At 48.4% G+C, this 12,750-nt stretch overlaps 1 protein-coding gene across 2 annotated transcripts; it reads right to left on the bottom strand.

The window, feature by feature from the left end:
• Positions 1–437: 437 nt before the first annotated feature.
• On the bottom strand, positions 438–12,208 carry ZBTB48 (zinc finger and BTB domain containing 48). 2 transcript variants are annotated; one of them, XM_081923605.1, is made up of 11 exons: positions 12,074–12,208; positions 9,871–10,566; positions 6,462–6,746; positions 5,749–5,856; positions 4,957–5,049; positions 3,865–3,951; positions 3,081–3,235; positions 2,851–2,987; positions 2,162–2,326; positions 1,548–1,636; positions 438–790 (listed from the first exon to the last, which is right to left on the bottom strand). In XM_081923605.1, the coding sequence occupies exons 2-11, from the start codon at positions 10,558–10,560 to the stop codon at positions 497–499; spliced, it is 2,103 nt and encodes a 700-aa protein (XP_081779731.1). In that variant the 5' UTR covers positions 10,561–10,566; positions 12,074–12,208; the 3' UTR covers positions 438–496. The 2 variants fall into 2 exon arrangements, with proteins under 2 accessions (XP_081779731.1, XP_081779732.1); XM_081923606.1 differs by having other exon boundaries at positions 9,871–10,563; positions 12,074–12,206.
• Positions 12,209–12,750: the final 542 nt, after the last annotated feature.

The following is a 12,750-nucleotide window of genomic DNA, read 5'->3' as shown; positions in this document are numbered from 1 at the left end:
TAACACACTGCTTGTCTGGAGAACTGCATTGCAAGATTTGGAGCAGTGGGAATATCCTAGACCGGCTGGGTTTCAGTTTCTGTATCGTTTCATAAAGTACAGATCAGATTAGTGTGAACTGAATCAAATTTCTCCCCCATCCCTTGCTGGTAGTAAGGCCAGAGTAACCTAATCCACACACAAAGAACTCCAGGGGCTCAAGGCTGATGAGGAAATAACACCCCACCACCACCATTTCCCCGTCCCAGGCAATTGGATCAACAATGGTTTGAACTGTGGGGGTGAACAATTCTTTTTCACTCCACTCCAGTGAAAGAAGGGAGTAGAGGTTCTGTCAGCTGAGCAAGGGAAGGTCCTAGCATAGAAATTTTAGCGGCACCTGGGCCATTATTACACACTGCATTATGTTCAGAGTACGGATGTAATTGAAGTTCGGGTTTTCTTTTTTAATTACTCTCCTTTATTGGGGATGGGGCTTTACAATAGGGGCACAACGCTACGTCTCACAGTCATCTGGGATGGTAATGATCAGCGACTGTTCGATCACATCCGGGGGACCAAAGTTCTCGTTCGAAGAGAGTCTCTGTACAGGGAGCTCCTCGCTCAGGGAGCCGTGGCCGAGCGACTCCGCCACGACTTCCTCGGCAGAGCCCCCCTCCAGAGCGTGAGGGGGCTGCAGGGCCACCACCACGGCCTTCTCGTCCTCGATGATCAGGTTCCGCAGCTTCCTCTGGCGGGGGTTGTAGTTCTCCACCCGGTCGTGGATCTCCATGTGGCGTCTCAAGTGGGCCTTCGAGAGAGAGCAAGAGGAGAGACGGTTGGCATGTCGGAACCCAGAGCCCACAAATGGAAGTGGGGAAGAGCAGCTAAGGGCCCTTTCTGGCAGTAACAGATGCACTGCTGGGCAAGGAGGCAAGGCAGGGGCTGAGCTGGCTTCCCTCAGGCAGGTCTGCCTCAGCCGGGAATCTGCACCAGAGGGACACCTTACGGGTTTGGGGTGAGAATGACAAAATGTCTGAAGGTCTCTGGACAACTGAGAGTACTTTATGGAGGGCCAGTGGCTCTCAAAGGGTCACTTTTGAAAGTGTTTAGTCATCCTAAGGCAGAGGAGAATTCTCTTTTCTTCTTCCTGCCGAGGGCCACACTCCATGAAGGATAATCTCTTGGGGGCCGCTTACACATGTTGGGCAGGGACCCAAGAGAAAAGTGAACAGAGCCACCCTCTTGTCACTCTCACCTCCTGCCCCAGTTCCCACCCCAAGTTTCCCCTCTGCTAGGCACTTGCAGATGTCGAGGGCCACATGAAAATAGACAGAGGACCACAGGTTGGCCACCCCTTTCCTCAGATGAAGGGGGGAATCAATGCAGGTACTGTAGGGAGAGGGAAGAAGGAAGGAAGAATTGCAAGAATGAGAAATAAAAGGCATTGAGAGGGGATTTGAAGAGCCTGGGAGTCAGCTATGCACACACACACACACACAAACACAAACACAAAATTCCTATTTCTTAAATGTGCCGTAAGCCAGACCACGAGTGCCGCATCGTACCTGCCGTGTGAACTTGTAGCCACATTCCGTGCATTCGAACTTCCTCACCCCTTTGTGCCGACGGACGTGGACACGCAGTTGCTCCACAGCTGGAAAAGCAAGACCGGGGGCCCATTAAGTGGCTGCCTAAGGACAGCATCCAGCCCAGCGCTGCCCACTCCTCCAGATGTTTCTGACAACTTCTCCCAGGGGCTGTGCTGGCCATGTCCAAAACTGCTGGATGGCAGAAGCCTGGCCAACTTGGACAGTAGCTCTACCAAGATTTATGCCCAGCCGTCCCGCCCTAGGTGGCCTCTTTAACTTGGCTTAAGTCTGGGGTCTCCCTGAATACAAAAGCTCAGTCCTCTGCCACTAAGCCAGGTGCAGACAATCTGGTGCCCCGATCCTAATCCCTGACCATACCAGACCCTGGGGCTGGTGGGAGTTGTAGTCCAACAGCACCTGGAGGGCACCAGATTGGCAAAAGCCAAGCTGCAGGATCCGTGCTCCTCAACTGCGTAGTTCCATCTTACACAAAAGCCTTCGCACTGTGCGTTTTGAGACAGCAAGGCTTCGCCCCTCTTAACAAGCATTTCACTCATTCACTCAGTTGTTGAGGCACTCCCTCCCCTTACCTTTGAAAGTCTTCCCACAGATCTGGCAGAAGTGGGGCCTCCCTTCCTGGTGCCGGCTGGCAATGTGCCTCAGCAGGGGGCCTCTCTCGGTGAACTTTTGGTCACAAAACTCGCAGCTGAAGGGACGCTCGCCTGTGTGGGTCCGGTTGTGCTTGTCCAGGCTTGCTGATGTGTGCACACAGAACAGAAAACCAGTCAAACAGGAGGAGAGGCCTTCTTTATATTTCTATATACACACCACTTTATATTTCTATATTACAAAAGTGTTGGGAATGGAAACAGAGCTTTTAAGCACCCACTATTCCTTCCTGACTAATGACTGCATGATGTATCGGTAATTTGTCCGAAACCCGTATGAAGTTCACACCGCAATACCGGTTTCAGACTTTTTGAGCTGGCGATACATCACGGCTCCCTGGCTCCAGCCAGCACAGTGCACCTCACTCCAGTCTGCCTGCAGCTTGTTCCTCCCCGTTTCAACATTGTGGTGCATCACCAGTTTGCGTTGTTTGGCAGGTGATACATCACAGTGCTGAAAACCTGGTATTGCCCAGGCCTCTTGCTGACTGAGAGGTTCTCTAGGTTCCCAGAGAGCTTGGGTGGGACAGGCCCCAAAGTCCTAAGCAGATGCCCTGTGCCAACTCTGCCCTTCAGTGGGAACGGCCCCAAGGGCCAGGCTGTACCCATACCTTGCGTGCGGAAGGTTTTGCCACAGAGGTGGCACTGGAAGGGCTTCTCCCCTGTGTGGGTGCGCAAGTGCATGTTGAGGTTGGCCTTCTGGGTGAAGGCGTGCTGGCAGAACTCGCAGACATAGGGTCGCTCATTCCTGCAGAGACAAGAGGAGGAAGGGCAATGCTAGAGCATACTAGGGCATGGAAGCTCTCCGTGGAAAGGGACAAAGCAGGCCACTTCTGCACACCTATGCTTAGCTTTGATGTGCATCTGCAACCCGTTGCGACTCGAAGCCCTGTGGCCACACTCCTCGCAGACAAACAGCTTCTCCCCGCGGTGCTTGAAGGCCTCGTGGAGGTGTAGCTCCGTCCGCGACAGGAAGCACTTGGAGCAGGCAGAGCACTGAAGAAGAAAGAGGAGGAAGGATGGACTGGGGTTAGGGACGTGCCCCTTGCGGGCCAAGCAGCCTTGCGGAGGAGGCCTCAGGCTCAACCAATTCCTCGCAGACTTCCCCTTTCCCCCCATTAACATCCCTGGTGGTCGGCCTTCCCTTCATTCTCGCATGTTAAGGAAAGGTGCCATCTCCCAAGCAAACCACATTCCCTGACTCCACTGGGCTTGCATTAACAAACAGGTTTCAGAAAAAATAAGGTTGTGGTTTTTTAAAAAAAGATGACATGTTCGCCAGTAATGAAGTATTGTATGCAGCTGTGCGATTTACTGGGTCAATAATATAAACGTAGCAAAAGGGAAAGGAAGTGTGGGTTGTGATGACAGAATCAAAGCAATTGCAAGTTTTTGTTTTAACAAAGAAGATGAAAAAGTAACCTTGGAGTGTACTAAACCCAGACACTTACATACTCCCTGTGAGGCCTGATTCTCCTGAGCTGCTGTGTTTCCATATAAAACAAAAATTAGACTCAATGGCAAAGAAGCCATCTCAAGCACTTTGTCCCCTGGACATTTTCAGCTTAGGTGAGCTTTTCCCAAGAAGGGCGATTTGCCAAGTCTTGGCAAACACTGATACTCACTGCGTGTGGCTTGGGGGCCCCATGTAGCTTGATGAGATGGCTCTGCAGATCCTTCTTCTGCATGAACTGCTGGATGCAGGAAGAGCACTAGAACACAAGGGGACACAAGAGCCGCAGGTCAGTGGCGGAGGAGGGTTGCTATTCTTCTTTGTTTTCATTTGAAAAGAAAACCCATTTCTCACACTGAACCACACCTTACAAAACCAACCTTCCCTCCATACAGTTATCTGAACAACATCCCACATATTACAAAGGATGTTAAAAACAAAAATGGAGATTCCGAAAACAAAGGATAATCCCTCGTATTTATAGGGTGATGTGCAGAGCTGGAATAATTCTGAAGGTCTACTTTCTTCTCTTTTCCCCTTTTATCAAGGCTGGAGGCTTCCCAAGTTTATTATTTAGCATCCTTAAGGTTTGGTGGGAATCTGATAAAGAGCATTGCAGGGACGGAACTCTACTCTACAACTCTACAATTCTGGGTACTTACACATTGTGCTGCAAGCACCTGTCTGTCAATATTACTGTATAAAACGAAGTCTTGCTGTGCGCTCATAAAGGAGACTTTTTTTCATTTGGCCTCTACTTAAACCAACTTTTCCGTTAACCTTTCACCTTACTTGGTTAAACCATTCTTCTTTAGGAACCCCCTCAAAAGGCTTCCAAATCTTTCTAATAATCATCCCTGTAACTTTTAAGTATTCTGTTAACCCTTTTACAGGCTGCTCCTTCATTATGGCTGTTCCCGGAAGTCCTACAGTAGCCATTGGTAACAAAGGATACAGCACCATCCATAGAGCAGACCTGAGCGTAGAAGGGCGAGGGGAACCTCAGCTCCAAGCCTCTGTGCTTAGCTGAGCACCTGGCCAGGGTGTTCAGGTACAGCTTCTGTTCCCGATGCCAGCCTTCCCCTCCCTCCAAAAGCTGGGGCCCTCCATATGTTTTGGACCACAACTCCCATCAGCCCCAGCTGGCAGGGCTGCCTTGTAGCTTCGAAGGGAAGGTTGAGGCTATGTGAATCACTCCCCTTCCCCAAAGTAAAATGTCCTGTCGCAAGGCAGCCAGCAAGACTCAGGGGCAAGGCAGGCTGACCTTATAAGGCATCTCTCCCGTATGGGACACCATGTGCACACGGAGCTCCATCCGCCTCTTGAACATCTCTTGACAGACAGAGCAGGTGAAAACCTGGACAGAAAAGGGAAAAGGACATTCAGGGAGGTGGGGGGGGGGGGGAAGAGCCCTGCATGGAACTGTCAGCTCCAAGGAGAGCAAGCAAACCTGCAAGTTTGAGAAAATCAGCCAGAGACTCTGCTGCTTCAGGAAGCAGGCAGAGAAATTTAAGAACAGTCCTGCTGGATCAGGCCACTCACCCATCTAGTCCAGCATCCTGTTTTCACAGGGAGCAATCAGATGCCCCAGGGGGGAACCCGCAAGCAGGATTCAAGCCCAAGGGCAGCACTCTCCCCTCCTGTGGCTTCCAGCCTCTGTGTCTTTTGATTAGCGTACAGCCACATGAAGCTGCACTGTAGAAGGAGAAGGACCCATTGCTCCTCTTCTAGACATCACTCAACCCCAAAAAGCACCTTTTTGTCCTGACTCAATGCAGACACAAATCCTTAAGTCACCCCTCTCCAGATGGAGCCTGGGGCTGCCATTACTGCGGCTGGTGCGTTTGCAGCTCAGTGCTGACAGGCTGTGTCAGTGTCGGCTCCCTGGTGGACGAGACAGGATTGGAACCCGGGTCTTCTACATCTCAACTCAGCCCTCTCTCTTGGGCACCATAACAGCCTCCACCCACCCAGTACATCAGGGCTGCTCCTCCAACAGCACTGCAAGAGTGTCTGTGTGTGTTTTCCAGCTGTAACCCCCTCCTTCCCATAATACCTGCTCTGAACGGTTCATGCAGTTCCTGGCTTCGTGCTCCAGCAGGTTCTCCTTCCGGAAGTAGCATTTCCCACACTTTGAACATTCAAAGGGCTTCTCACCAGTGTGCTTCCTGCAGGTTACAAGGATATATTTTCAATTGCTGGTTTTAAATGTGTTTTGATGTATTTTTAGCTACCGTTTTTAACTAGTTAGTTTTTATTACTTTGCATTTTGTAACGATGCTTTTAAATGTTGGAAGCTGCTTTCAGAAAGGCAGGATATCAGTACATTAAAATAAAATAATATACAACAGCAACAACAACAACAGCAGTTGACTGTCAGGAGTTTGTGACTCCCAATTGTTTAACAATACCAACAGATATCTTCCTTCCCCACTCCACAGCTAAATCTGGCTGCTGAAACAAAGAAAGTCTGGAGTAACCAGAAGTAGACTTCTGTCTGAGAAGAATGAGTTCAGTCCAGTTCTGGTCCTGAAAACAAATCCCTCCACGCAGAATGTGCTCAAAGGCACCTGTCCTGGACTCCTCTAAGTTTTGCACCTGGGCTCTCTGGCTTCTAATAAGAAACCAAGTTTGGAGTCTGCCCATTCCTGCTCCAAATGCTGGGCAAGGAGCCAACCGTGCCTCAGTTCACAAGCTGGTTCTTGGGGCAAAACAGGCAGCCCGTATCTTTGTGAGCGTGACACCCTCCCCAACGCAAGGCATGCGAACTTGCCTGTTGTGCACCTTGAGATAGTACTTGCTGAGAAAGGACTTGTGGCAAGTGGGGCATTCGACTGGTCCCGTCGCACCCCTGCGGCTTCCCAGCACCCCGGCTTCCAGCAGGCCACTGTTCCCAGCAGTCTTGGAGCTGCTGGGCTTCCTGGACAGGTGAGTTCTCCTTTTGGTCCTCACGCTCTTCTTCCCGGGAATGTAATCCTCATCCCTTTCCTTGCTCCCTCCTCCTTCATCTTCAGCTGTCAGGTCATTTGAGCCGGGAGCCTCCTGCGTTTCCCGCTGCGAGAAAAACAGGGCAGTAACGTCTACACACCCACCCAAACACAACTTTGTGTACGACGATAAACAGAATCCATCACAAAGGCTAGCCACTTGACCAGTTTAAAAATAATAATACTTGGCCATATATGATGGTCAAGTATTTAAAACATTCATTTAGTACAACTGTAAGAAAGGAACTAACTATAGGATAAATTCAATCCTGCCAATTAGTTAAGCGTTCCAAGTAAAAGTTCTATTGCCATCAAGTGTTATTTGTAGCCTAATCACATAGTGCAAATAAGAGGCGCAGGTGAAACAAGTTCAGGAGATTCAACCATTCTCCTTTACTTGATCCCAGGACATGAGGAATAGCCCAAACCATTGTAAATGTTGTTTAAAATGAAATTTTAAACTCACAAAGCAGCTCTAAGACAAAGGTACTTTGATGCTTTCTGGGTGTTTTGGACCACACCATCGGGACGGATGGGAGTTGTAGCCCAAAAATTCTGGAGGGCATGAGGCTGGGGGAAGCTGCTATACAAACATAGTTAGACTATTTCACCCTTTACACAGGTCAAACCTGGTTTAGCAATGGAGTGTAGACTTGAGAAGGAGCTGCTGAAGTTGATCATGGCCCCTTACACATTTTCAGGTGTACACTTCAAATGGGCAGAGGAGTCCCCAAGACCCCTGTGAGCACACAGTCCTCATATCACCAGCTCTATCAGTTCCATTAAATAGACTGGCTGCCACCCACACAAATACATTTTCACCATCCCTGAAATTATCTGGACTGTTACTATCAGACTATGGACTGTTAACTGGCGGTATCTGATGAGTGACCTCTGAGTTTCCCAATATTTAGACTAAGCTCCACCTTTTTCAAGTACACAACACACAACCAAACTACTACTACCTTCTCTCTCCCCTGGCCTCCCCCAAAATCCAAGGCAGCCCCCCCATTTCCTGACAAGATGCTTATTCTGTTCAGTTTCTCAGAACAACAGCTGCCTGAACCTAGAATCCCAACAGGCAGCTCTCAATCTTGCAGAGGCAGCTTGACTGAGTAGGCCAAACCAATCCTTCCACCATTCTACACAGAACTACAGTTAGGTTTCTTCTCTAATATCCCACTACCCACTGTGACTTTCAGCTGCAGTAAAACATTTTTAGCATTTTGTTAGAGAGACCTGGCCTTTGGGACAAACAAGAACGCAAACTGGACTTAGAAGATTCAGAAGCTCTTTGCTTACAAAGACTCACAGCTCAAACCTGCACTGCGTGTATGTGAGTGAGAGGGAACTTGCTACTGCAGTATGACCCCATCTGCAGGTTTTGTAGCACTAACAGCAGCCAGGCCTTGAAATCAGAGCTGTTAGTTATTTCTGAGTTGCTTTTATTAGTCCGTGCTGTACTGGGACAAAGTGCACAGTTTTGTTGATGCCTGTTGACATATGTGATATTTCTGCATTGCCTGGATTTGCTGTATATGGAAGTGTGCTGCTTTGGAAACAACAGGCCTGCGTAGATCTGCTGTTATAACACGTGAGTCTGCACCATGCCTCACTGGATTTATTTGGTGCTTTAACAAAAAGAAAGGTAAATGAAATGAGGATTCTGCAATTTAAATTCTGCATCATAAAAACTGCAACATGCACGAATCACTGATTCTAGCAAAGCCCTAAGTACAAGCTGGGATGAATTTGTGACTCATCCATCTAGCATGTTTTTGTCATTGTTCAATATTATTAAAATTAGCAGATGGGAAACAAGGAAATAATAGTTTTCCTACAGCCACTACACCTATTTATACATACAGAAAAAAATACTATGAAAGATCCCACCCACCCAGAAACACTGTGTATAACCCTATTCAAAATCCTCATGAATCAGGTCAAGGAGGTTTAATGTACACAACTTTCAGGCTCTTGTAAATCTCAAAAACTTGCATTTTTGAATAGCTAAGTCTCTAGTCCTCGTGATTTCTCAGATAAGCTGGAGAGCTGAACAAAGACCAGACTAACTGAACACCTGTGGTTGCTAACTACAAACTTTCTGAGCCATTCCAGGTTGTTGGAAGATAGTCTACCATAGTAAAGCGTCTTGAATTTTTCAACTTTCAAATTCCAAAAATGAGGGGTGCTAAAAAGTTGTAATATCAAGAAGTTTTGGTTAAATTAATACAAATTAGTTTTGCTTGTTAAGTAAAATGTGTATAAAATTGCAAGGAAATCATTAAAAATGACTGCCAAGTACTTGCAGTTACATTATATATTAATATATATATATTTTTAGCATTATGACATTTTCAGAAGGTAGAATTAAACTTCTTTAGTTTTCCAAAAGCAGTTTATGTGCTTCTTCATTAGGCATGGACTTATCAAGCTCAATGTTGTCCAATCACAAGAACATCAGATTTGAATTCTTCACACCCAAAAACATATTTTTAAGACCCCTCACTGAAGAGATTTGCAATAATTGAAGAAACACTCCCTAAACTGACATGCCCTACCACCATAGGCATTTCTGATCTGACTAACCACATATGTACATTTGCAGTATAAACCAGATTCCTCAGCTGCTTTCTGGAGGTGCAGAAGTTTGCCAATTTGAATTACGGGAAACATCTATGGAAGCTTATTAGCAGTTCCATGCCTTAAAAACTGGCAATGATGGACAAACTGACTGGAACACAGTTTACCAATCCTCCTGTAACATGTACAAGTGCAAGAAAGACTTGACTACCTTCCTGAACATACTCCTGCCTTGAGGCCCTCTGGAAACTGAATATGCATGCCAGGGCGTATCCCAGGATCCTCTGCAAAGTTGTTCTGCACACCAGCAAAGGCTTCCCCAAGAACCCCAAGTTGCTTCCCCACAGCTGCGAGTCCCTAAATGCCAGAACATGCAGTAACCCCAGAGATCTTGAATTCCCCCACCCCTGAGACACCCAGCCCCTTGGTGCAGGTCCCAACCCATCCTCCCCCTGCTCCCACATTAAGACAAGCAGCAAAGGCGTTCTGCTGCTTTGTCCCCACCAACATTGCTCGCTGCTTTAAGGCGCCTTTATTCCCAAACCGGGACGGGGCTCGTCGCGGACAAAGGCAACCCCTTTCTGTTAGCATATGACTCCACACGCCACCTCATGATTGGCGCCCGCATCCTCGGCGGCTCCTCTTTTCAGTGGCCTTTTTAGGAGCTCCTTACATTCCGGGGCGCTCTTTACTTCACCTGCATTGCTCAGCGCTATTGTTTTGGGGGACCTTTTCAGCCTTCCCCGAAGGAGACAGGGGCTCTCTCTTTGGCCCTGGGCCACTTTGCTGCCCCGGATGCAGGGGCTCGGGCTGGCTTCTCGAGCAGTGTCACCTGGGGGCACAGCACCACCAAGGGCCGGCTCTCCCTGCGTCTCAGCTAGCGCTTCGGAGCGACCCCGAAGGTCCTCTGCGAGCGGAAACGGGCCATTCTGGTCGCCGCCATCCAGGCGCCCAGGCTTGAACTCCTGGCAAAGCCTGACTGCCTCTGGGATGCAGAGCTCCTTGGCCGCCTCAAGAAGTTTCTCCCAGTTCTCCGCGGTGATGGCTAGATGGCCTGTGTAGAAGAAGTCGAGGAGGAGTGTGAAGATCTCCACAAAGGTCTCTGGCAGGATGATTCTGCTGGAAGCTCCGTCGTACATGCTCCGGAAGAAGGAGCTGCAACACGCCAAGACACTCCAGTGCGCCTTGAACACCAAGCTGCCCACTGCCAGGGTGGCATCGCAGTACTGCCCACTCTCCCGCTGCTTATTGAGTTCCTGCAGGACACGCACACTGTGCTGGACAAAGGAGCCCTCCATGGTCTGCTGTGGGAGAGAAAGAAAGTGCGGGAGTAGAAGAGTCAGGGATTCTTTAGCTAGGATTCCTGCATTGCGGAGGTTTGGATTCCATCAGGGTTTCCCAAACTTGGGTCTCTGGCTATTTTTTTGGACTACAACTCCCATCAACCCTACCTAGTAGGGCCAGTGGTTGGGGGTGATGGGAATTGTAGTCCAAAACAGCTGGAGACTCAAGTTTGGGAAACCCTGGACTAGATGAACCCTTTGGGTAATTGTAACATTCTGTGATTGTAAGTGGATGGAAACATTGAAATCCAAGCTAAGTACAAAGAGAGGTAGGCTGCTCATCTTGGCAATCAGGGAGGAGTAGAGAACAAAACAGTTATGTACTGTATTCCTTATTATATTTGTATTTATGTAATTGCTTTTTTTCCAAGTTGCACAGATACTGCTTTATGACATTTGTTTTGTATGTTGTAAACAGCCCTGTGGCTGGGGCAGTATATGAATTTAATAAAGAGCAATAATATTTATTAATAAATAAAAAATCATAATGCAGAGGGGTGTTGCTTTAATTGTGTAAGGAGCCTCAAGTCCTGGTCTGGGAAAAGGGTGGGAAATAAATATAATAATGATAATAATAATTACAGGGTGTGGGCTCTGGGCACAAACTGAATTATTTAGTCAACAGCATTAACATCTGTAAAATTTGGTTCCTTCATACCCCAGACCCAAACAACAGCATAAAAATAGATGAAATAAGCAGCACTGTGACTGTCTGTCTTTCCTCCCATAACTTTTCAGCTAAAAATGAAAACAAAGCAAATTATGTGTCCACAGCAAAACCTCAATGTTCATTTGCAGCGTCCCCCAGGCAAGATAACTGGTGAGCAGAGCCCAACCAGTGTTAATATTATACCAATTATTAACGCTCCCCTCTCTCGAAACATCAGGGGCAGAACGCAAATAGCAAAGCCAAAGCACTCTCCAAACGAAAATGTCCCTGCAAGCCTGATCACAGGAAGAAAAACAAAAAAAAGAGCAACATCTCCGAGCAGGAGTAAGGCACCCCCCCTCCTTCTGTGTAAAAACACTTGGAGATGAACTAGTGCGGGGGGGGGGGGCTGTCAGACTACAACTCCCATCATCCTTATCCACTGGCTGTGTTGGTGCTGATGGGAGTTGGAGTCCAACAACAACTGCAGAGCACCCTCCAAAAAAATATCATGGAGGGGAAATGGGCTGTATTGGAGGGTTAATGACTGAAATGAAAGGAAGGCGTGGGGGGGCGGTATTGCCATTCAGGGTAAAGGAAGGCTGCCTGTGGCGAACTGCCAGTTCAGTTTAATTAATAAGCAAGCGACCAACAAGGAAGGGGGATTTCACTGCCTCTTCTCCCACCTCCAATAGCCGGGGGTATCCCTCTTATTATGGGATAGCGGAAACTCGGGGAAACAAACCACAGGCTGGGGAGGCACTACTTGCCCCCCCCTCGCCAACAACGCGCACTTTTAAACGCCCCTCACCCGCTTACCTCGGCTCTGCGCTCCTCCCTCCCCTCTTATAGCGCGCCCAGCCCAGGCACAGGAGGGGCAGAGAGGAGCCAAAGCGCCGCCATCTTGGACCGAGCAGGGACGTCGTGACGTCAGCGCGGCGGCATGGGGCGGGCGGAAGATATGCTAAGAAAGAAGGCGGGACGATCGTGATGCCCCGCCCCTCTCCTTCAGCTCCAAAGCGGCGCTGCCCAAGCGGCTCATCCGGCGCAGGACCCGATTCGAATTAAGGGGGGGTTCATCGAATCACAGAGCTGTAGAGCTGGGAGGGATATCAAGGCGCGGTCCCTCACCCAACTTGAAACCATACCGGACCCTGTTTAGTTTAGCAGTTTTATTGCTACACCTGCCTGCTTTTTTTTTTTTTTTTTTGAAATCGAGACAGCTAGTTAGATCAGTACTATTTAAATAATCATCATAATTTAATAATACGATGTAAAGCAAATGCAGCAATAGCGGTAAGCAAACCACACTCAGATCCCACTGAGGCTTTCTGCAATATGAAAGTATCATTGTTTCCAGAGTGATGGGTGCATAGCAGGCAGTTGGCAATGAAGTTTCTTTCTTGCAGCAGCAGGATTAACAAAGCTGCCCTAGCCCACAGCAAAGCTGTCAGTCCCACTAGCACCATCACATGCCTTCCTTCCTCCTGCTGTCA

The sequence above is a fragment of the Podarcis melisellensis genome (assembly GCF_964234715.1).
Source record: "Podarcis melisellensis genome assembly, chromosome: 8".
Lineage (NCBI taxonomy): Eukaryota > Metazoa > Chordata > Lepidosauria > Squamata > Lacertidae > Podarcis > Podarcis melisellensis.
Note: the sequence above shows the minus strand (reverse complement) of the source record. Positions and strands in the feature narration are given on the sequence as shown.